Source organism: Heterodontus francisci, chromosome 11 (genome assembly GCF_036365525.1).
Source record: "Heterodontus francisci isolate sHetFra1 chromosome 11, sHetFra1.hap1, whole genome shotgun sequence".
In the NCBI taxonomy this organism is placed as follows: Eukaryota; Metazoa; Chordata; class Chondrichthyes; order Heterodontiformes; family Heterodontidae; genus Heterodontus; species Heterodontus francisci.
Genome location: NC_090381.1, coordinates 51,798,861 through 51,824,706, shown reverse-complemented (window position 1 = coordinate 51,824,706; position 25,846 = coordinate 51,798,861). Strand labels below are relative to the sequence as shown.

Sequence of the window (25,846 nt, the reverse complement as noted above, 5' to 3'; positions counted from 1 at the left end):
TGCATCTACTATTTCTAGGGCCAGTTCCTTAAGTACTCTTGGATGTAGATTATCAGGCCCTTGGGATTTATCAGCCTTCAATCCCATCAATTTCCCTAACACCATTTCCCTACTAATACTGATTTCATACAGTTCCTCCTTCTCACTAGACTCTATGTTCCCAACATTTCTGGGAGGTAATTTGTGTCCTGCTTTGTGAAGACAGAACCAAAGTATGTATTTAATTGGTCTGCCATTTCTTTGTTCCCCATTATAAATTCCCCCGTTTCTGACTGGAAGGGACCCACATTTGTCTTCACTAATCTTTTTCTCACTAAATGCACATGGCTACCAATATGTGCAATAGTGCATAAAACTCAATCAAAATGTTTATTAATCCTCTTCCTGGACCAGATGTAGAATTAGATTTGAATCAATTGCATTGCAGCCACAATTAACCATATTTCTTTTGCACTCCTTTTCCATTCTTTTGTCAAAACAAAATGATTCATTTGTACAACATAGAGAGAATAATATCCTGAGGCAGAGTACCAAGGAGTAGAATTTCTAAGTTTGGGGTTTCCCTGGTTTCTTGCCATAATTTGGCAAATCAGTAGAAATCCTGGAGGAATGGTGTGAACAAAGAGGAATATTAGTGCATGGGTCTTTGTGGCTCAATCATAGGGACCCCAGTCAAATATGAGACTCCTGATAAAACTCAAAGGGGCTGTAAATCTTTCTGGTACCTAGAGTCTCAAGAATTCTTAATCCAACTCTGCAATGCTGTTTCTTTGAGGTTTCTAACAAAGTTATGGTGGGTGATCAGGTGACGCCAACTGAACTTTTGCTTCTGAAACAATGTTCAAATCAATGCTAGGCAATGTAGTGGTTAAAAGTGGGAAGTTATACTTGAAGCTGCATATACTAGGATATATTTACACTTTCCATGATGTTTCAGAGGCAATTACAAACAACACACTCTTGTCATTTGAACTTAAGTTAAATCATATAGCGTAGAATTTTCTTAGTGTTTCTTCCAATCTTCTGTCATTACTGAGGTAGAAGATTGTTGGAAATGCCAGAGGAACAGTTATGACAGGCCAGGAGAACCCCCTTGAATTAATGTAGATGCTGCACAGAGCCACCTAGGAAGTTCTTCCCCTAGTGTTTTTGAAACAACTGGGAATCAACATTTAAATAAATATAACATTTGTTCTGTGAGTTCACATTCGTAACCTAAAAAATCCCCTTAAATTAGTCATCAGTTTTCTTTATGAAAGTGAAATTATTTCAGAAGTAGTTGGTTATGCTAGTCTTTATAGTCATTGCTTTTCCAACATTCAGTATTGGAAGAGTTACCATTTTTTCCAGTTAAAATTTGGGAAGCAGGAAGCCATTGTATTTGGCCCTTGCCACAAAATCACTCCCTCGCCGCTAGTTCACATCTTCCTTTCCAGACAATGTTTTGGGCTGAACCAGACTGTTGGGAATCTCGATGCCCTGTTTGATCCAAAGCTGAGATTCCGAACCCATGTCCTCTCCATTGTGATGTCTACCTGCTTCCTCATCCATTATATCACCAGCCTCTACTTTTCCTCAGTGAATATCAAATTCTCATCTTCAAGTTTCAATCCCTTTACAACCTCACCCTTCCCTATCTCTGCAACCCCACCCCCTAAACTCTCTGTTCCTCTGACTTCAGCTTCTGTATACCCCCTCGACATCTCTCCATTCATGGTTGTACCTTCACCTGTCTTGGCACATGCTCTGGAATTTCCTCCCTAAACCTTGCTCCCTTTTCAACTTTCTCTCCTTCTTTAAGACCCTCCTTCAAAACCCCTTTTTAGCAAACATTTGGTTAGTTCTTCTACTATCTCCTTATTTGGTTCAGCATCAATTTTGTTTTTCTTCTCCGTTCTGTGAAGAATTTTGGGACATTTTATCTATGTTAATGGAGCTTTATATACATGTAAATGTTGAAAGATGTATCATTATCTCTGATTTAGGAACACAGCCAGAATACACCTTGACAAATGAATTTTGTCGTAGCCATTATCTTGTTGGGTTATTGCTCCGTGAAGTTGGATTTGCACTTCAGGAAGACCAAGATATTCGACATCTGGCTATTGCTGTTCTTAAAAATCTGATGGCCAAACATTCCTTTGATGACAGATATGAAGGAAAGGTAAATAATTAATCTATTTATGGTGCATTGAGAGTGCAGACCCCCCCTTGCTTAGTGATGCTTTAAAAAGCTATGACTTTTCAGTTTCAGTTGTGGGGGGGTTGAGATTTTGTGCTTCACTGCAGAAAGGAAGGAAGGGTTGGAGGATGAAGCGTCCTGGGTCTATTCTTGCACCTCTGAGCACCCAGTTAAATAGTTGCACTGGCAGAGTCTGATTGCCTTGCCATCTCTCTGAAGAACTGTGGGCAATTCTACAGAACTGAAAGAAGGGAGAAAAATAAGGGGGTGTGGAAAAGATTAAAAGTAAAATATCTTAAGAGAGCAAGATCTAAATGTTACATAAAACAACAGAAACTTAGACTTATCATTTCATTTAAATAGATCAGCTTGGTTAACGATTATACTTTCTTTGTAGAGTCAACAGGAACTGCTAGCTATTTTGTACCTGCCATTATATGGAATACTTCTTGACAACCTTCCACGGATCTTCATGAAGGATATGTTCCCATTCAATCTCAGTTCCTCTAATCCGGTTAGTGTCACACCAAGGAATGACTATCACTGGAATAATGATAGCTAGCATGTTGATGACTTGTACTAACATTATAAAAAACAGATGTGTTGTGCTGGTTCTGTCTGCGTTAGCAACATTTCTAGAATTATATACCAAATCATTGATTTGGTAATTGATGTATTCCAGAAACCTGTAATTATAAATATAAATCACTTACATTAGTGATGTTAATTAAAAGTGGAGCTTTTTTTTAATGTTCTCTAAATTTCAGGGTTCCAGGGATGACTTGAGTGATTCTGTGATCCACCAGCAACAATCAACCACACCAACACGGAATACTAATTCATTGGAAAGCTCAGTCTCAAAAGATGTTTTGAATTCAATAGCAGGTATGTTGTAAATCCTTTTAAATTGTTGCAAGTATTTTTCCCCTCATAAATTAATTCACAATTATATCCAACTTACATTTTGTTGCATTGGTTTTATTTGTCCTTTATCTGTTATTGGTGATGTTGAAAATTAGATTAATTGACAGAAATGAGAAGTAATTAGTAGAATATAGTTAATTTAAAAAATATATAATTATTAAGCAATTGTAATTAAATCTAAAATGCAAACTCTTATTCAGTATTTTTTAATTTATCACATGTAAGTGTCATTAATGGTACTATTTTTAGTATTTTCATCTGTAGCTATTTCAACGGTGTCCCACGCAGACTCCAAAGGTTCACTTGGCAGTCTGGATTCTACTTCTGGTACATGTGAGAAAATGAGTGAAAAACCCGATTCCTCAGAGAAGGTATCATTTTAAAGGCAATTGAAGTTTTCACATTATTTGTAGCTGCAATATCAGCTTATCTGTTTATCTTATTACAGACATAGCTGTGTAAAAGCAGTGGATGTTATTGCATTTCTAATACTTGTTGGGATTTGTCTCCATTTTATATCATTACTTCCTGTCTTGCCACTTTATGTCGTTCTTTTGGCCTAAAGGGCAACCAAGCTTGGGGAATGTATTTTTCCTCCATGGCCATTTAAATGGTGCACATTGTTGGCAAACAGTAGGAGATATCTACAGGAGGGTTGGTTGCTTTCCATCTGGTGCCACAAGTCACTCATGACTAAAACTCAGTGTTAGAGGGTGACCAATTGCTGGTGTAATTCTGGTGTAGCAGGACAAAAGTTTGTATAGTCTGCAAACATATTTGATTACCATTAGATCCATCTTCATATAAGACAAAGATACTAATAGTTTATGGGCCACTTGCAGCTCAATTACTCTTCACCTTTTGCAGATGAGGTGCTCCATGTGTCTCTGGGTTTCATTCCACAGCTCTGAGCTAGAATTGAGGCTTACATTCAGGGGAAAGATGTGTGTGTTTAATTAGAAAACAAATAGAAATGTTTCAATAAATGTATGGCAGGTTTGTAAAGATGGCCCTCAAGCAAATCACAACTCATTATTGTGGCTTCTGGTAAAAAAAAATGAGTGTGCTCCCTTGTTGTAAAAGCTAGATGTGTTTCACTTAAAGGCCAACTTGAAAATCTCTAATGGAAAAATAAATACCCTGAATCACACATTACTTGAGTAATGATGCTTTTAACTCTCCAGGCGTATTCAAGACCATTGTCTTTAATTGGATCAGCTATTCGATTTGACAAATTAGATCAAGCTGAAATGAGAAGCCTGCTTACATGTTTCCTTCACATTATGAAAACTGTTTCTGAGGGTAAGACTCTATTTCCTGAATCATGTGACAGAGGCTCAGACAACTGGCTCCTCTGTGTTATTCCGATAGTCAATGATGAATTTATTTGGTGTTCTAATGTCATTGTGTTTAAATGTAGTGCATTAATAATATTTGATATTTATGGGATTATGTTTCCTTTATGAAAAGAGAAAAAGGTAACCTACTTTACTGGAGACACGTAGGCTGCAAATATACTTTTATGGATTATGTTACAGCGTAACATCTATAAAAACTGAATGCCTCTCCCCCTGGAGTAAGGCTTCACAGATAATTTTAAGGTTAAATCCCAAAATAATGAACAATTAAACAAATTACATTTAGAACATTAAAGACATCAACAGTTAAATTGCCTGGTGATGAGATGAACTTCATAATAATCATCTGCGTCTTTCTTTCCAGAGATTCTTAAAGCCTACTGGTGCAAAGCACCATATTCAGAACTAATGGATTTCTTCAATATTTTAGAGTAAGTGGAAACCGTACATGCTTAAGTAAAAACTCATTCAGGAATTGTAAGTGAGTAAAAATGCACTCAAAAGATGTACACAAAGGTTGTTTCAAATATGTGTATCGCTGCAGCCGTGCAATAAAGTATTCAAATCTGAAATGGCATGATGGCACACTGCATAGGAACATAGGAGTAGGCCATTCAGCCCATCATGGCTGATCATCTACCTCAACGCCACTTTCCCGCACTATCCCCATATCCCTTGATGTCATTAGTATCCAGATATCAATTGATTTCTGTCTTGAACATGCTCAATGATTAAGCTTCCACAGCCCTCTGTGGTAGAGAATTCCAAAGATTTACCACCCTCTGAGTGAATTCCTCCTCATCTCAGTCTTAAATGGCCTACCCCTTATTCTGAGACTATATCCCCTGGTTCTAGACTCACGAGCCAGGGGAAACATCCTATTTACATAAACCCTGGTCAAACTTTTGTAAGTTCCAATGAGATCGCCTCTCATTCTTCGAAACTCTAGAGAATATGGGCCCATTTCCTCAGTCTCTCCTTATATGACAATTCTGCTAGCCCAGGGATTAGTCTGGTGAACCTCCACTGCACTCAGTCTATGGCAAGTATATCCTTCCTTAGATGAGGAGACCAAAACTGTACACAATACTCCAGGTGTGGTCTCACCAAGGCTTTATGCAATTGCAGCAAGACTTCCTTCACTTCTGTACTCAAAACCCCTTGCAATAAAGGCTAACATACCATCTGCCTTCCTAATTGCTTGCTGCACCTGCATGCTAGCTTTTAATGACTCATGAACAAGGACACTCAGGTCCCTTTGGACATCAACACTTCCCAACCTCTCACCATTTAAAAAACTCTGCCTTTTTGTTTTTTCTACCAAAGTGGATAACTTCACACTTATTCACGTTATATTCCATCTGCCATGTTCTTGCCCATTCACTTAACCTTCCAAGCCCCCTCAAAGCCTCCTTGTATCCTCTTCACAACTTAAGTTCCCACCTAGTTTTGTGTCATCAGCAAATTTTGAAATATTACATTTGGTCCTCGCATCCAAATCATTTATATAGATTATGAACAGCTGTGGCCCTAGCACTAGTCCTTGTGGTGCCCCACTAGTAACAGCCTGCCATCCTAAGAATGACACTTTTATTCCTACTTTCTGTTTTCTATCTGTTAACCAATTCTCAATCCATTGTAGTATATTACCCCCAATCCCATGTGTTCTAATTTTGTTTACTAACCTCCTGTGTGGGACCTTATCAAAAACCTTCTGAAAATCCAAATACACTACATCCACTGGTTCTCCTTTATGCTACTGTATCATCCTCAAAAAACTCAACAGGTTTGTCAAATATGATTTCCCTTTCCCAAATCCATGTTGACTCTGCCCAATCATATTATTTTATAAGTGTCTAGTTATCACATCCTTTGTAATAGATTCTAACATTTTCCCTACTGCTGACATCAAACTAACAGGTCTATAATTCCCCATTTTCTCTCTCCCGCCTTTTGTAAATAGCAGGGTTACATTTGCTACTTTCCAGAATCTAGAGAATTTTGAAAGAATACCACCAATGCATCCATTATTTCTATGAGCCACCTCCTTCAACATTCTGGGATGTAGCTCATCTGGTCCGGGGGATTTATCAACCTTCAATCCAGTTAATTGTTCGAGTACTACCTCTTTATTAATACTAATTTATTTCATTTCCTCATTTTCACAAGTCCCTTGATTCCCTAGTTTTTCTGGGAGATTTTCTGTGTCTTCTTCCTTGAAGACAGACACAAAGTAATTGTTTAGTTCCTCTGCCATTTCCCTAGTCTCCATAATAAATTCTGCTGTCTCTGCCTTTAATGGACCCACATTTGTCCTTGCTAATCTTTTCCTTTTCACGTTCTTAAAGAAGCTTTTACAGTCCACCTTTATGTTTCTCTCCAGCTTGCATTTATATTCTCTTTTTCCTTTATTTATCAGTTTTTTAGACCTCCTTTGCTGGATTCTAAATTGCTCCCAATTCTCAGGCTTACCACTTTTTCTGGCAGCCTTATAAACCACTTCGTTTCATCTAATACAATCGTCAATTTTTTTTGTTAGCCATGGATGACTCATCTTTCCTGTTGAGTTTTTGTGTCATAGGGGAATGTATATTTGTTGTCGACCATGTAATACTTCTTCAAGCCATCAAATCTTTAAGTGTATTTTCCCAATCCACCATAGCCAACTTGCCCCTCATACCTGCATAGTTTCCTTTGCTCAAATGTAAGACCCTAGTTTCAGCATCATTAGATCAACTTACTGTGCCACTGACAGGTGGTATTGGGATCTGCCTCCTCAACGCCCTGCATGAAAAGTCTAAGGTCTTCCCTCTGTCATTATATGGTGATGTTAAGCAGAGGTTTAGAGCTTTTCCACAAGAAGGGAGAGAAAATCTCCTAATTCCCATTTACCGAATGGCAATCATTACAGCTTGCTATTTCCCCTTGTTTACTGGGGCATAGTGTGCAGTGAAGTGGGAATGGCTTTATTTTTAAATTCTGCTAGATGTTCAAAAAATTTAGTATCCAATTTAAACAAGTGATTCCGAGCTGCACAAGGGCGAAAGTAAATGCTCTCCCTGCCTCCAAACCCACCGTGGGGTAGAGCATAAAATCCACCCACTGTCTATGCATGTCTGTTTGTTTCTTCTTAATCAGCCCAAATTCTTGACATAAATCTTGGCTTCCAGAAAAAATTACAAAAGTGAAAGCATCAGGCAATTATTTTACAGTAACAATGCTGACAGTGACCATTTCTGCTTGAAACTTTTTTTGTTTTCTTTCAGAGTTTGTATTCAACATTTCAGATTTCTAGGAAAGAGGCATGTGGCAAGGTAATGATCTTTACAATACTAATGAGTTTGCAGGACAACAACAGCAACTTGCATTTATACAGCACCTTTAACATGTTCCAAGGTGCTTCACAGGGGCATTAGCAAAGTTTGACACTGAATCACACAAAGAAATTAGAACTGGTGACCAAATGCTTGGTGAAAAAGATAGGTTTTAAGGCTTAAAGGAAGAAAGAGAGGTAGAGCAATGGAGAGGTTTAAGGAAGGGATTCTAGAGCTTAGGGCCGAGGCGGCGGAAGGCATGGTGCCAAAGGTGGAACAATGAAAATTGTTATATATGTTATAGCGCAGATTTGGAAGAGTGCAGAGATCTCTGAGAGTTGTAGGGATGGAGATGGTTATTCTGATAGAGAGGAGTGAGGCCATTGGGGGATTTGAAAATAAGGATGAGAATTTTTAAATTGAGGTGTTGCAGGACCATTTCAGCATTTCAATTACTTTTGAATCAATTGTTTTTGGCTCGACAGAAGGGCCAGGAGTCGATTCAACACATAACTGAGCCATTTGATTCCTGTTCTGTGCTCCTTAACTGACCTCAGCTAGGCAGATGCTACAAGGAGCATCAGCAGCTCTGGGTTAGGAGGAGAAAAACTTGTGAACTGGAAAATTAGACAGGGCGTGAAAATGTGCATGGGGATTACGATGTCAGATTGACCTCCATCAGTTGCGTCTGATGCAAGTAGCATGCAATCAGCGCTAAGCGTGCTTTTGAGTGGCTGCACACCGTGCAAGATTAGCATCAATTATAGCTAGCCTGCACTACTTGAAGCCAGCCTGCACCTCTTAAAAGGGACTACATTGTGGCTGGAGCAGGTGCTGGAAGTTGTTCTAAAAGTGATTTTGATGTGAGGGACACACCATGGCAGCGAGCAGGCTCCAAGATCTTCTGATGCTGCACTGGAGTCTTTGCCGCAGGAAGGTGGAGAGGAGGAGAGATGACTTCTATCCACGGGGCTAGGAGGCCTTTTGGAAAAACTTTGAGGGCAGTGGGACCAGATAACAGTGGCAGATAATGCTAGGGTCTGAAGGACCTGGATGCAGTGCCACAAGAATGTCAATAACCTCACACAAGTGGTCAAGGTCAGTGAATGTATTGTCAAATGGCATATCCCACCAACTGCACAACAAGCCTCACACACTGCTCAGTGCACCATACCCATGCCCATCACTCACATACTAACAATCTCTGTCAATCTTGACTCATACCTCACATTTATAGCTGCACCTCATACTCACTGACACTGCACATACTTTAGTGGTGGAATCTGCAAGTGATGAGACACTGGGCATGCAGCCAGGGTAGAGGATAATGGTAGTGCAGGTGCTCAGATGAAGACTTTGATGGGGCTGCTCAGAGAAGAAAGTTGATGCACAATGAAATACTTGGTGCATTGATAAGCCTTCCAGGAAACCTATGGTCAATGCCAGGGAGCATAGACGAGTCCACCACCAACTTGACACAGGGTTTCGCGCAGAATTTGGAGCCCATGCTCTCCAACGTAGAAGTATTGACAAACTCCATGAGAACACTTACGAACTCAACTGTCTGATGGCCAATGTCTCAGCTTCCATTGCAGTACAAACAGAAGCCACCCAACATCTGGGTGTAGTGGAAACTCAGACTGAAGTCATGCATTGTCAGCTTTCAGTAACAGAGGAAAGATTAGACGTGGGACTGTTTATTGGTGAATGAGGAATTGGGATTGTGTTTACTGGTATTGCAGCCAGATGAGCCAATCATGGATAGCTAGGCCAGAAGGGGGCTGTTGGTTGACTGCTCGCTTCCTCCTCTTCCTCCTGCTGCTCAGCTGGTCATTGTATCAATGGTGGCAAGGCTGTGCCCTCATGATGGTGAAGGTGTGCAGCATGTAGCAGACCACCATGAATCTTGATGGTGAATACTGTAGGGCTCCACCAGATTGGTGCAGGCAACAGAAGCATTACTTAAGCACCCCATTGGTCTGCTCTATCATATTTCATGTGGCTGCACAGCTTTCGTTATATACATGCTGTCCATGTGTGTGTGCACTAGATGCACTAGAGTCATAAACCTGTATGATACATTGCATATGGGCACACACTAGGTGGATATTGAAGGAATGGAATGCTTCTTGGCTGCAGTACATCTTGGAGTTGATGTGGTGCCACAAAGCAACATGTGTGCAGTAAATGGCACCCTGCATGATGTGGAAGCCTGCAGTCATGTGCTTGTTCTTCCTACTTCTGTGCAGCAAGAGAGAATGAAATGTGTTCAGCTCTCTTGTAATACAGTGACCTCCCTTAGACAACAGTGGATTGCAAACTGGGAGCTGTTGTAAAGATCACCTTCACCAGCTTGGAAGGAGCACGACGCATAAAAGTTCATGGCCAATATCACATTCACAGTCACTGGCAATGCTGTTCTTGCCCTGCTCTAAAGTTGCAGTTGTGGCAGCAGCTGGCAGATTTCAGTGAGGAAATCCCTCGGGAAGCAGTGATTTCTGACACACTGGCCAAAATTTACCGTTGAGATGCTGGCCCTGCGCACTGTCTGAAAAGTCGAGGAAGAGACGGCTTCCGTTGGGTCTGGAAGCCATGCTGCTATTTTTCATGGCCCAAGCCCTTACTTGACCTCGGTTGGGACTTCTGCCCCTCTGAGGCAGGAAGTCCCACCTCCAAGAGCTGCCGGCCAATCAATGGGTTAGCAGCTCTTCTGTCCCAGCAGTGCCACTGGGAGTGGTGGCCGCTGCTGGGACTGCACCCAGTGAGAGAAACCACGATGGATGCCAGCCTCAGAACAGCTAAGTGAGGTTGGGCTCGCCAGGGACAATCAGTTAGGCCCTGGCATGGGGTGGGTTGGAGATCAGGGCGGGGGGTAGTTTTAGCGGGAGTGGCCTGCGCTTTCTGGGTGCGACCTCTGTGAGGCACAGGGTACCTGATCAGGAGGGGCCCCCCCACCCTCACCCAGCCCGCAAGGAGGTTGCCAGGTATTACTGGACGGCCTCCTCAGGTGCTGAAGTGCCTATCCACCGCGGGCAAATAATTGGCCGTTTAAGGGCCTTAATTTGCCTGGGTGGGTGGGCCGTTTGCCACCTCCCTCGCTCCTGGTAAAATAGTAGACTGGGTGGGTAGGCGACGGGTATGGCACACCCCCCCCACCTCACACATGATGTTATGCCCCCTCCCTGCCTCCTAGCCTGCTCCCGGATGGAGGGTGGGGGGGTTGGGGGGGAGGTTAAATTCCAGCCACTGTTTCTCACTGTGGTTCAGATAGGAGAATTGCTTCCTGAGCCCTGTGGGTGGATATGGCTTTCTGCTGACAGACCTTCTCCCCCTCCTCCAACTCCCTCTCCAGCAGCTTGCCCTGCTCTATGTCACCTCTGCCCATTCTCTTTCATGCTGTAATCCAAGGGTAATGCATACTACTGCACCCATGTCTGGGAGCAAGTGGTTTCTGCAGAATCCTTGAAGTCCAGACAAGTTCCTTCAGCATGTGGTAAACAACTCTGTGTAGACTTCAGCAACTTTAAAAAACTTTCAAAACCACCAAAGAATTCTACAAGGAGAGGCAGTAGCGTAGTGGTATTATCACTGGACTAGTAACCCAGGGTATTGCTCTGGGGACATTGTTTGAATCCCACCACAACAGAAGGTGGAATTTGAATTCAATTAATTAATCTGGGATTAAAAGCTAGTCTAATGATGGCCATGAAACCATTGTTGTTAAAAAAAAGACCGTCTTGTTCAGTAATGTCCTTTAGGGAAGGAAATCTGCTGTCCTTATCTGGTCTGGCCTACATGTGATTCCAGACCCAAAGCAATGTGGTTGACTCTTAAGTGCTCTCTGAAATGGCCTAGCAATCATTCGGTTGTATCTAACCGCTACGAAGTCAATAAAGAATGAAACCAGGTGGACCACCCAGCATCAACCAAGGCACCCGAAACGACAACGGCAAACCCAGTCCTGTCGACCCTGCAAAGTCCTCCTTACTAACATCTGGGAGCTTGTGCCAAAGTTGGGAGAGCTGTCCCACAGAATAGTTAAGCAACAGCCTGATATAGTCTTACTCACGGAATCATACCTTACAGACAATGTCCCAGACACCACCATCACCATCCCCGGGTATGTCCTGTCCCCGGCAGGACAGACCCAGCAGAGGTGGCAGCACAGTGGTATACAGTCGGGAAGGAGTTTCCCTGCGAGTCCTCAACATCGACTCTGGATCCCATGAAGTCTCATGGCATCAGGTCAAACCTCCTGCTGATTAACACCAACTGCACCCCTCAGATGATCAATCAGTCCTCCTCCATGTTGAACAGCACTTGGAGGAAGCACTGAGGGTGGCAAGGGCGCAGAACGTACTCTGGGTGGGGGACTTGAATGTCCATCACCAAGAGTGGCTTTGTAGGACCACTACTGACCGAGTCCTAAAGGACATAGCTACTAGACTGGGTCTGCAGCAGGTGGTGAGGGAACCAACAAGAGGGAAAAACATACTTGACCTCGTCCTCACCAATCTGCTTGCCGCAGATGCTTCTGTCCATGACGGTATTGGTAGGAGTGACCACCGCACAGACCTTGTGGAGACGAAGTCCTGCCTTTACATTGAGGATACCCTCCATCGTGTTGTGTAGCACTACCACTGTGCTAAATGGGATAGATTTCGAACAGATCGAGCAATGCAAAACTGGGCATCCATGAGGCGCTGTGGGCCATCAGCAGCAGCAGAATTGTACTCACCCACAATCTGTAACCTCATGGCCCGGCATATCCCCCACTCTACCATTACTATCAAGATGGGACACCAACTCAGGTTCATTGAAGAGTGCAGGAGGGCATGCTAGGAGCAGCACTAGGCATACCTCAAAATGAGGTGCCAACCTGGTGAAGCTACAACCCAGGACTACCTGCGTGCCAAACTGCGTAAGCAGCATATGATCGACAGAGCTAAGTGATCCCATAACCAACGGATCAGATCTAAGCTGTGCAGTCCTGCCACATCCAGCCATGAATGGTGGTGGACAATTAAACAACTAACTGGAGGTGATGGCTCCACAAATATCCCCATCCTCAATGATGGAGGAGCCCAGCACATCACTGCTAAAGATAAGACTGAAGCATTTGCAACAATCTTCAGCCAGAACTGCCGAGTTGATGATCCATCTCTGCATCCTCCTGAAGTCCCCAGCCTCACAGATACCAGTCTTCAGCCAATTCGATTCACTCCATATGGTATCAATAAATGACTGAAGGCACTGGATACTACAAAGGCTATGGGCCCTGACAATATTCTGGCAATAGTACTGAAGATCTGTGCTCCAGAAATTGCCACGCCCCAAGCCAAGCTGTTCCTGTACAGCTACAACACTGGCATCTACCTAGACCAGGTATGTACTGTATACACAAAAAGCAGGACAAGTCCAACCCGGCCAATTACTAGTCTGTCAATCCACTCTCTATCATCAGCAATGTGATGGATGGTGTCATAAACAGTGCTATCAAGAGGCACCTGCTTAGCAATAACCTGCTCAGTGATGCTCAGTTTGGGTTCCGTCAGGGCCACTCAGCTCCTGACCTCATTACAGCCTTGGTTCAAACATGGACAAAAGAGCTGAACTCGAGGTGAGGTGAGAGTGTCTGCCTTTGACATCAAGGCAGCATTTGACCGAGTATGGCATCAAGGAGCCCTAGCAAAACTGAAGTCAATGGGAATCAGGGGAAAACTCTCCGCTGGTTGGAGTCATACCTAGCGCAAAGGAAGACAGTTGTGGTTTTTGGAGGTCAATCATCTGAGCTCCAGGACATCTCTGCAGGAGTTCCTCAGGGTAGTGTCCTAGGCCCAACTATCTTCAGCTGCTTTTCAACAATGATCTTCCTTCAGTCATAAGGTCAGAAGTGGAGATGTTCACTGATGATTGCACAATGTTCAGCACCATTTGCAATTCCTCAGATACTGAAGCAGTCTGTGTCGAAATGCAGCAAGACCTGGACAATATCCAGGCTTGGGCTGATAAGTGGCACGTAACATTCGTGCCACATAAGTGCCAGGCAATGACGATCTCCAACAAGAGAGAATCTAACCATTTCCCCTTGATATTCGGTGGCATTACAATCGCTGATTCCCCCCATTATCAACATCCTGGGGGTTACCATTGACCAGAAACTGAACTGGAGTATCTATATAAATACCGTGGCTACAAGAGCAGGTCAGAGGCTAGGAATCCTGTGGCGAGTAATTCACCTCCTGACTCCCCAAAGCCTGTCAACCATCTACAAGGCACAAGTCAGGAGTGTGATGGAATACTCTCCACTTGCCTGGATAGGTGCAGCTCCAGCAACACCCAGGAAGCTCGACACCATCCACGACAAAGCAGCCTGCTTTGATTGACACCCCATCCACAAACATTAACTCCCTCCACCATCGATGCACAGTGGCAGCAGTGTGTACCATCTGCAAGATGCACTGCAGCAATGCACCAAGGCTCCTTAGACAGCACCTTCCAAACTTGCGACCTCTACTACCTATAAGGACAAGGGCAACAGAATGCATGGGAACACTATCACCTGCAAGTTCCCCACCAAGCCACACACCATCCTAACTTGGAACTATAACACTGTTCCTTCATTGTCACTGGGTCAGAATCCTGGAACTCCCTTCCAAACAGCACTGTGAATGCTCACAAGGACTGCAGCGGTTCAAGAAGGCAGCTCACGACCACCTTCTCAAGGGCAATTAGGGATGGGCAATAAATGCTGGCCTAGCCAGCGATGCCCACATCCCATGAACGAATTAAAGAAATTGCAAAAACAACTGGTAGAATTCCCCTTGGATTACAGCATGACTACCTGAAAGTAATTGATGTTCCCTTTAAATAGCTCTGGTGACAGTTTCCTTTTGCTGCTGAACTCGTGCTGAGCTGTGTGATGCTAAAAGACAGCATTAGCTGCAGCATTGAGCTCCAAAACGGCAGCGCTGGTGTCAAATCAGCATTACACACTGATTGGCGTCATGATCTGCCTACTCTGCATTCTTACGGCGGTCATTCCCTGCACACATGCTCATGCCCTCACCAAAATGGAGCTAGTGTGACTCGCACCAGAAATGTACGCGTGCCCATGGATGCCATGTTGAAGGCAAAATGATGCTTGTAGCGCCGAAGAACCGGGTTCTAAGGAACTGAATTTTACAGCGCTGGCGTGTAAGGTGATCATTGTATGAGACAGTTGAATTCAGTAGGAAGTGATTTTCTGGATCCAAAGGTTCCTGGCTGCTATCCAGATTATCCTTCTTGGAATTGTATATCTGCGGCCCTCCAATGAAGACAAGAATCAAACTGATCAGTGATTCTTATCCCATGGTTGGATCAGCTGCGGACATTCATAACTGGGGCTTACATCTGAATAATGGACTTCTGGACAGTAAAACACACAGCACATTTGAAACCATACCCCAGCAACTGGTCAACACCTTTAGGATTGGGAAAAGGCAAGGGATAAAAGAAATAGTTTTGTCACTGTTGAAGATCATCATGGAATTCCATTGTTAAAGCCTAATATTTTCAATGGGGCAAGAAAAAGAATAATTTTTTGGTCTGACCTGCTGGGAATGTATCATGTGAATTAATTATTTTATTCAAAATATTTTAATAACACCCAAATGTTTTGGCAAGTTACACTCTGTATGAATTTCTAATTCAATGGGTTCCTTCAAATATCATATGTAAATGAAGAGTCAAACAGTCACAGTATTGAATACACTACGAATTCCACTATAATTTTCCCAAAGAAAATACTTCAACATTATATCGGAAAAAATGTTATATAGTTATTTTATTCATTGATAGTTTCACATAAAATGTGATAATGAACTATATACACTCTGTTTGCTAAGGGAGCTTTCCATTTGAATTCAAATGGTCTTATCTTAAGGTCATGCTCCATGTTGCTGTGATTAAGAAAATCTATAAATGCAGTTTTAACACTCTATCTAAATACACCGCAGCAGTTGCATTGTTTGAAAATATAAATTGTCTTCACTCACAAGCCTTTGAGGTCTCAAAACTGTGAATGCATTAAAATAGACAGCAGGTTATCGGGATAGAGCAGGTATCAGATCAATAATATGAAGCATTATTGGAAAGAACTATTGAATGCAACAGTGGATAGCGTAATTCTTAGTGAGAAACAATTCCGTGAGCTCCTTGCATTTGGTATTGGAAGTGAGGACAGAGGGGACAGGAAGAAGAGTTTAAGGAGATGGTTAATAGTAGAGAACAGAAACGAGGGGTTATCTTTGCTCTCTAGAATGATTATGGAGTATTAGGTGCTTTTAGCAGAGAAGACTCAAGTCTTATAGTATTTGATATGGTTAACCAGACCTCACAATGGATGGATAAATAAGTTATGCACCAGGTATTCTCAAGTGTTCACTCCTTGAATTTGAGGGAACCGATAGGGTCATGTCAGGGGGTGTGGAAGAGAGTAAAAGTTCAAATAATCTGCCATGACAGAATTTGAAGCTTTGCTTCATGGCAAAGGATATCATGCTGGAAGGATTCCATGTTTTTTCAGGTGATAAGGGGCCTGTTGCATATTCCAGCATTTGTTGTTTCTGTTCCAGATTTTGAATATTTGCAGTTTCTTTCTGTAGCTGTAAACCTTTTTAATCTACCTCCATGTTCAAAAACTTTTCAACTTTCATTTTTTGTTCTAGTTATTACACATAAACTTAATCATCTTAAATTGTGTTTAATTGAAACAGGAAGTTAGCTGCTGCAGCGAAACTCGCACAAGCCAGCCAGAGTAATGGAACTCTCAAAGGGTCTAACCCTACTCATCAAAGTACTGGTCTTCTTTCTCAATGGTAACTCCAATCGATAAGTTCAGATAAATTTTGTTCAACTTATTTTGTTAGTCTGTTATTGTACAGCCTTATTAGATAATTAAATGAGTGATATGAATGGCTGAGATAACACCATTAGTGTGTATTAAAAGGCCACATTCCTAAAGTGACTGTTAACTACTGATGGTAATAACAAGTAACTCTAGCACAGTAATATAAAAGCAAAATACTGAAATACAGACCTGATGAAAGATCACAGACCTGAAATATTAATTCTGCTTCTCTTTCCACAGATGCTGCCTGACCTGCTGAGTATTTCCAACACTTTCTGGTTCATATTTCAGCATCTCTGGCATGTTTTATGCTGGAGTAAGTCCTTAAGCTGATTACAGCAAATGCACTTTTTGCTGTATTTTATACTTAATCCTCTCAATGCCTTATTTCATTATACAACACACTGCAATTCTCAATTTCACTCTATTATAAAACTGTACTGTGAATAAAACAATCACTCCCTATTAAAATCCGCCTACACCATAGAAAATAATGGATATACTTGTCACCCTGCATTTGAAGTGTTTATATCAATATATTTGTGGAAAATCCAAAAGTAAGGATAATTGAGATATGTAAATGGGAGGGGAAAAGCCTATTCTCCTAAAATAATGTGATTTCAAGTTTAGCAACAGTTTTATTTTTATTTCCAGTCATATAAGTAACTCATGATAACTGCAGAGAGCTCAAAAACTGAAAATATTTGGGGTATTTTATATTCTGTTATGCCTTTTTATTTGCCAGGATACATTCAGGCGCTGATAGTCACAGACATGGAAGGTCCCAGACTATGCCTATAATACGTGGAAAGAACGCACTATCACACCCCAAACTGTTGCAAATGATGGATGCCTCCAACATAATGACCAGTATGTTTAAAAATACACTTCAATATTAAGCACTCGTTCTTTTCACATGTGAAATACTGCCCTGCTAAAAGAATGCAAATTGAATGAGAAAAGAACAAAATAATTTATCAAACCCACAGCTTGCAATTATATAGTGTTTATAAAGTAGTAGAAATTTCCCAGTGTGCTTCACAAATCGGTTGCACCTCAGAAAAAGTAGGAAGAGGTATTTGGGAGATAGATGAATGTATGGCCAAAAAGTAGGTTTCTCAGAATACTTCAGAAAGCGGGGGGAAAAAAGCAGAAAAGTCAAGGAGTGTAGGAGAAGAATTCTGCAGTGTGTGGTCAAGATGGCCAAAGGCTCCATCACAACTGCTGGAGTGGGTTAGGCCAAGGGAATGCACAACAAAGGCAAGTTGGAAAAACTGATCGTGCACAGCCATGGTAGGATTTGTATGTGAAGTTGATTGCAGTTCAAAATTGGCACAGACTTTAGAACGGGCTAAAGCTTAGAAGCGTGAAAATGCAATGCAGTTAATGCAAAGGGTGGTGTATGTGAGAAATGGGCTCCCAGAGAGATGGTGAATGGAGAATTGGATAGCTATTTTAGGAAGTGAGCAACTGAGAGATATTCATTTTTAGCACTGGCCAGGTAGACTGCAGTCTCTTATGATCCCGTACTCTCCTGTGTTCCTAAGACTAGTATGTATATTGCCCTTTTTAAAAGGTAGTCCTAAAGTGGGTAAATGGACAAGAACTGAAGCATATAATTCTCAACTGTTGATGCTTTTGGTATGTTTTACTAATAATTATAAATGAAGCGCAATAGGCAGACAGATTGAAGTGTTCACTTTTAGCAAAACGTAACTCATTGTTGTGAGCCTATTTTTCCAATGTGGACCCTTGATGGGTGAGGGTACAGGTTGCAGAATCGTCCCAATCATGTTGTTGGCCTATATTTGACCTGTGCTCCCATCTAGTAATGCTCACAAAATTACTCCACGTAAATTTACATGTATCAGAACAAAAATCAGCACTAACTTTGTGGTATCTCAGTATAGCTTGATGACTGACTGACTTTGATCTTCCATTTGTTTAGATGGTTCTCCAACTGAGACGGATACCTTGCTTCTTATAGATGTAGAAGCAAATATTGCAACGGAGGTCTGCATTACAGTGCTTGAGATTATCTGTCTTTTTACTCAGACCCATCAGGTAGTTGTGATGACATTCACATTTGTTTTGCTGCTAAGATGCATTGATGATGAACGAATTCCACACTGCATTAATGCACTGCAGATGCTGTTAAATATGTATTCAAGAAACCTGGTACTAATATAGTCCTGATGCTTGTAATTGTACAATATGGCATAATCAATGCTTTACCACAACGTGAAACATGAAATGTGATTAAAACTCATTATAATCATCCCTTTTAAATTATCCTATGTTTTTTGTACAAATTGCAAGTTTACATTCATATGTCTTTTATACTCTAGCATATTTTATAGCTTATAAGAATATCCTGTTAACTTTTACTTACAGTGATAGTTGATCTGTACCTCATAATATTAAAATATTTGGTAATGGAGTAAGGTAGAAAGTCTGTAGTGTAGGTTTAAATGTTGCATAGCATATCTTTAAAAAAATTTGCTGGACTTTTATCTTCAAGAATGCCCGGTTTGAACCAACCTGCAAGTGTAGAAGGTATTCTATATTCTGCAGAACTTGAGTTTTCTATTAATATGTGGCAATTTGTCTTTTTTTAATCTGACTTTACAGAAACAATTGCAACAGGATGATGGACAGAATTCCACGATGAAGAGAGTCTTTGACACCTACTTGCTGTTCCTGCAAGTCAATCAGTCATCAGTTGCCTTGAAACATGTATTTGCAGCTCTTCGTCTATTTGTTTCCAAGGTGCAGATATGTAGTGCAAATTCCATAAAATACCAGAATTACCGTGTGCATCTAATGGAGGTTTCACATTAATTTATCACACCTTCTGATAATATAGTAATTGGGAATAAATCTATAATATAAAAATGATGCAATAATGTGCACAGCACATCTTGTGTCCCACTTCAGCACCAGATCTTTTGATTTGCGTATAATTTTAATCACACTTCCAGCTGAAATAACTGTCATCCTCTACCCACATCCGAGTGTTGCCAAATTGTGACCACCTTGCTGTACCTTCCAGATATTAAATACATTAAATAAAATTATGTACCTATATGAAGTAACTCATCATAATCCTGATATGCAGTGTTCATGGAAAAATGGACAGAATAGCAGAATTCAAGAATGAAAATTGCAACAAAAATCCCAGAATACCATGTAACAAAAAATAATCTCAATTATATAGTATATTGGTCCTGTTAATACATTGTACAGTATACAGCACAACATGGGCGGCGCAGTGGTTAGCACCGCAGCCTCACAGCTCCAGGGACCCGGGTTCGATTCTGGGTACTGTCTGTGTGGAGTTTGCAAGTTCTCCCTGTGTTGCGTGGGTTTCCTCCGGGTGCTCCGGTTTCCTCCCACATGCCAAAGATTTGCAGGTTGATAGGTTAATTGGCCATTATAAATTGCCCGTAGTATAGGTAGGTGGTAGGGAAATATATAGGGTCAGATGGGGATGTGATAGGAATGTAGGATTAGTATAAATGGGTGGTTGATGTTCGGCACAGACTCGGTGGGCCGAAGGGCCTGTTTCAGTGCTGTATCTCTAAAACCCCTTTAATTATAACACAGTATATCCTCAGCTTACCATGAGTAATTTCACAGGCGATTTACTAATATTATTTAAAAACAACTCCCAACTTCTAATAGCAGGAACAGATTGACTTGGTGAAACATTCGCGCCTTTTAAGGTACCAATGTGTACGTGTGATGAACCACTTCTTCATTTATAGATGCAGTGGCAGCATTCTATGTTGTAAATTTGAGTTGAAAAAGATTCTAAAAATATATTGCAGCACAAGTGTGTGCTGCTGTTAAGGTTCTTTACGCTGTGTGATACAAGTGGCGTACACCCCCCACCCCTCCCCCTTCCCCGGTGGTTTGCAGGGGGAAGAGGCCCTTAAATGACTGATAATAAGCCTTTTGGCTGGGAGGCCATCTTTGGTCTTTCCCTCCTCCGATTAAATTACGGTGTGACAGGAAGGCAACAAGCCCTCCGCCCCCACCTCCCTTCACAATTCTATGGGCACCTCTGGCCCCACCCCCGCCTCCAAGTCTGTCTCTGGGGGGGCCCATTAAATCCATCCCACGTAAGTCCATAAGAAGACTTAAAGTTTTGTTTATGTCTATCCATCCACACTAGATATAGATTTCAGTTTGCAATCCAAGAAAATGACAACTCTTTGGGCTGAATTTCATGGCTGATGGTGAAGTCCCGCTAGCGGGGCCGAAAGAGGGAGCTGAGCCTACTTTGGCTGGCAGCGGGGCCTGCATATTGCTGCCACCGGCCATTTAAGAGGCTGCCCCCAAGTGCTGTTGGCTCAATCAAAGGGCTGGCAGCTCTGAGCCTCAGCAGTGGCCACAGCTGAGGCTGCAACAACAGGGAGAGAGCACCTTGAAGAGGGGTAAGTGTGGTTTGGGGCAGCTGAGGCTAGGCAGCTGGGCCTGGCAATTGGGGAGGGGTTGGGGTGGGGTTATTGAGGACTGGCGGTGCTGTTGCTGTGAGGGGGGCCATTGCCGCTGTGGGACCCTCCGTGGGCCATGGAGTGCCCATCCAGGAGGCACCCCCCCAGAGCCCGCTGAGAGGCCGCCAGTTTTCACCAGGTGGTCTCCCCATGCAGCGGCAAGCCCTCCCGACATGGGCAAAATGCCCGCAGAGGCAGGAAGTGACCCTAAATTGACCACTTAAGTGGCTCTATTGGCCATCCAGTGGGCGGCTGAACCGCCAACTTTCCCGTCGCTGGCAATATGGTTGGGCTCCCCTCACAACACCTTTGCCAGCTCTCCCATCTCCCAGCCGTTGTCAATGGGCTGGGAAAATTCAGCCCTTTGAGACTCACAATTAAAAATATGATTAAAATTAATACTTAATTAATCAATTTACTGCTGAGAAGGCATTGAGATATTTGGCCTATGGTTGCTGTTAGCATGCAAGGGGTTAAATGGACCAGCCCATTGTGTCCAGTGGTCACGTATGGTTTTTAACCAATGCAAATTGTGTATTAATGTGTATTCTCTGGCCAAACACAAGCCTTGTTCTGCAATTGACTATTTCCTGTTCTTATTTCAATGTGGAATGGAATGCAATTGGAAAAGTAATGTGAAAAATGTGCACTTGATTCATCACTCTTTTTCTTCAATAATGGAATATGTGAAAGTACTCCAGGTTAGGCAGCATCTGTGGAGAGAACAGACAAGTTAATGTTTCAGATGTAGACCTTCAATCAGAATTGAAAAAAAATTACAGAGGAACGGCAGTTAGAAAGGAACAGAACAATCGGCAAGAAACACAAATCACACACATATAGGGCTTGATTTTACAGGGCTCCTGATGTCAGGCTCGGTGGCGGGGCAGATACTTATTTTATTGTCATTGGGGATGGGAAAGGGGCGACAGAATTTTGATTTGAACGCTGGGGGGAGGTGGTTCCCTTTAAATATTTAAATTAGCCAGCAGGGCTGGCTGCACTTTAAAAATGGCGCCAGCGCCTGCGCACAGGCAGCTGATGCCATTGCGGCATCGGAGAGCACACCCCCTCCACGTGATTGGGGAGGTGGGCCAGCCGTGGTATTTAAAGGAGCCACCGTGCAGGAGATCGCAGTGGCATGGCGGCATGTGGCCTGCATGTGCAAGCTCACCATTTTTTTTGCCCACCACCCATAAAGGGGGGAATTTTATGTTCTCCCTCACGGTTGGTTTGGAGGTGGGAAGAGCATAAAATTGCCACCATCCCGCCTCTGCCAAAATTTAGTCCTGTGAACGACCTTCCCTGCTGCCAAATTGAGGCCCTTAACTGGGCAATTAATCCCCAAATAAAGGCCTCATCACACCGCTGCCGCAATTAGCCAAGCGGCAGGTGGCCCAGTCGCCACATGGGAAGCACAGCACAAAAAACCATTCGAGCTGCTTGCCAGCTCCTGGTGAGGGTGGGGACCCTCGTTAAAAGGCACTTAGTGACTGAACGAGGGACCCAGCATCGGGAAGGGGGCGGCCACTAAGAGCCACCCCCTGCCCTTGCTTGCGACCCCTCTATACCTCCCTCCCCCTTGACCCCCCATCCCGTGAGATCCTCTCACCATAATCTACCTTTGGCCTGGGTCCAGTGTTGCTCATGGGCCTTAGGTAGGTGCTCCTTCGGCAACAGCCACCGCCTCCGCGGTGGTACTGCAGCTGCCAGCCTCTGATTGGCCGGCAGCTCTCCAAGGACAAAACTTCCGGTGATGGAGTCCTTGATCCTGTGGAAGACCCACCGCTGTCCACTTAAGTACCCAATTGGCACTTGGTTTGGTGGGTCTTCTGGAGAAGAGGCGACGCAGGGATCTCAGCGTCACTTTTTCCAGATGTTGATACCTCCGTTGCCAGAATAACATCCTGGCCATATTGTTTAAGTCGCAAACAGCAGATAATTAAATGGCAGCAGTGATATTAACCTGAGACGATAGGAGGCATAAAGAGAGAAATCAAAGAAATAAGAAATGTTTATGAGACACAGAACAGTGTCAATCAGTAAAAGGATAGGAGATAGGTAGGTAGGAAGGGAAGCATGGAAAACAGGCCCAAGAGCCTGGTGGAAAAAATTTCAGGCAGGCATCAATGGTGCAGACCACCTCACCAGCTATTTTGTTCACTTGTAATTTCTTTCAGTTCTAATGAAAGGTCCACATCTGAAACATGATCCTGTCTGTTGTCTCCGCAGTTGCTGCCTGACCTGCATTTCCAGTATTTTCTATTTTTGGTTTCTATGGACAAAGTCCATATTTCCTATTTTTTTAAAACCTCTTTGGTTTATATGGCCATATTTCTTGGGACGTTTCCAATCTTGGACCCTAGTTGTAGCCAGTTTGTAACAATGCTACAATGATCCCAATACATATCACAGATCAAATTTTGTGAAACTTCAGAGCTGTTCTGGTACCCAACGTATGGTTGAAGTGGATTATGATGCTGTCAGTTAATGTTGAATATGTATGATATTTAATGCCAACTGTGCAGTACTAAAAGGTTTCTTATCTTTTGCTTCTCACCAGTTCCCTTCAGCTTTCTTTCAAGGACGAGCAGAGCTTTGTGGTACACTCTGCTACGAAATCCTAAAATGCTGTAACCACAGGTCAAGTTCAACCCAAAATCAGGCTTGTGCCTTGCTTTATCTCTTCATGAGGAGGAACTTTGAATTTACAAAAGGAAAGTCAATAGTCAGATCTCACCTCCAGGTTAGTGTCACAATTGTCATTTTATAAAACGAAGCTGAATTTATTTTTAAAAGGTTGTTGCCCCATGCAAACTGTCAACACAGTAATTGCAAACAGACTGTCTGAAACTACATTTTAAAATATTTCAAAACCATTCTTAAATCAATAGTATATCACAGATCAACTAATGTTGTATGCCTTGTACTATTTGCCAGAATCTTAGTATATTGCTGTTGTTACAACCAAGGTGGGAGGAGTGCACTGTTTATTCTAGTTCCACTTCTCCACAGGTCACAACATGTATTGACATTTTTTTCCCACTTACCAATACGGTCAATCATAGACTCTATTTTTATCCCAGAATAAAATACACCAACCAGGTTTCTTTAATAAACAACAAAATTATCAGATTATTATAAAACAAGTCTTAACCAGTAATGAAGCAAAGCATAAACACACAGATTGAAATATAAAAGTTCCCTTTTTACCTTAGCCCCTCACACACCACACACACAAACATCGGTTAACCAAAAAAAAAGAAATTTACTCTTTAGAGCTCTAGTACAAAAAAACAAAAAAAAGTTGGCCAAAATACTTTCTAATTCTTGAAGAAAAGAGAAGATGTGAAAAGATGTCAGAAGTCCTTTTTGGTTTGGCGTCCTAAATACATAGAGACGGCTGTCACTGGGATCTTCCTAGAACAGTTCTTGTCAGGCGACGTTGAAGATCAGTTTGGGCAGGATTTCCAAGGAAAATGCAGTATCAGGGGTTTCAGGCAGTTTCTTACACTTGCTTCTCAGCTACTCAAGAGATGGATAACTAGCAGGCTTTTTCAAAGAGCTGGAACAGACTGAGGTGGGGTTTTGCTCTTTTGGCAAGTTTTCTCCAACTGTCTTTTCAAACATTTGTCCATATCCCAACTCACTGTCCAAAGCAAAACCATAAACAATGTCAGGAATCAAGCCTCCTGATCCCTATGAATCTTGACCTGTCACATCTCTGTAAACATCTTCCCCAAGTCAAAAACCCCTGCTGGGTAATTATTTGAAGACAGGTGCCTTCCAGTAACTGTTTACATTCCAGACCTTTCAGTGATGCTTGTAAAAAAAAAATCCATGGACTCCTTTTCAGTTTTAAACCACAATCTTCAAAATTTAACAAAAAAATGGAAACACTCATAACAATGTAAAAAAAAAAGAGCTTGGAATAAAAGCAGATAATTAAGATCCTCAACAAGCAAAGCAGCTATATATAACTTCACTTGGAGGTTTTTTTGGAATTCAGCAACAAAACAAGAAAGTGGTATCAACCATCTTGAGTGGGGATTTCCTCTGCACATTAAGTACCACAAAATGGGCTTACAGTTTTGTTACAGGTACTACACAGAGGAAATCTTTCCTCGTATCATACAACTGATGTCTTTTAAATTTACAGGCATAAAACAATATGGCAGATATTCTGTGCTAGAAGGGCACTGCCAGCCATGTTGGTATAGACAGCAAAAGGGGTGGCCTGGGCATACACCTGAAACAGGGATTAATAGTTTTCCATGTTTAAGGCCCCCATTGTAAAATTGGGCTGCTCTGAACACGCCAGTTGTGTTTAGGAAAACCAGATCTACTTGCGACCTAACCAATAATCTTTAAAGGGACCACTGCAGACCACCAACAAAAAGGTCAATTTTTCAAAAATGAATGTGGAGCCAAAAAGGATGCACTCCTGCCAGCAACCTCACAGTCACTACCTCCCACCCTCTCCCGATGCCTCTCTCCGTCTCCTGGTCACCACCTCACACCACGCCACCCCCCCTGCCACTCCACTCTTGATCACACCCCCCCCCTTTCTTCTGATTGTTTACCCCCCTCAACTAGGACCTGCCTGACCAAAGTTAAAACACCTGTTTATTGACAAATTGTCTGGGGTCAGACGCCTGCAGCTTGCCTGTATGGTG

General features: G+C 42.4%; 1 protein-coding gene across 6 annotated transcripts in view; it reads left to right on the top strand.

Annotated features, from left to right (window-relative positions):
• The window catches only part of dock10 (dedicator of cytokinesis 10), a 382,664-nt gene that overhangs the window by 288,988 nt on the left and 67,830 nt on the right, over positions 1-25,846 (top strand). For 5 of the 6 annotated variants that reach the window (XM_068042143.1, XM_068042145.1, XM_068042146.1 and 2 more), the window contains 12 exons: positions 1,986-2,164; positions 2,580-2,696; positions 2,950-3,067; positions 3,356-3,477; positions 4,291-4,408; positions 4,829-4,895; positions 7,731-7,778; positions 16,538-16,639; positions 17,417-17,541; positions 18,620-18,735; positions 19,303-19,440; positions 23,734-23,916. In XM_068042143.1, the coding sequence (XP_067898244.1) occupies positions 1,986-2,164; positions 2,580-2,696; positions 2,950-3,067; positions 3,356-3,477; positions 4,291-4,408; positions 4,829-4,895; positions 7,731-7,778; positions 16,538-16,639; positions 17,417-17,541; positions 18,620-18,735; positions 19,303-19,440; positions 23,734-23,916 (1,433 nt within the window). The remainder of the gene's footprint in view (positions 1-1,985; positions 2,165-2,579; positions 2,697-2,949; positions 3,068-3,355; positions 3,478-4,290; positions 4,409-4,828; positions 4,896-7,730; positions 7,779-16,537; positions 16,640-17,416; positions 17,542-18,619; positions 18,736-19,302; positions 19,441-23,733; positions 23,917-25,846) is intronic. The other variant, XM_068042144.1, reaches the window with a different exon arrangement.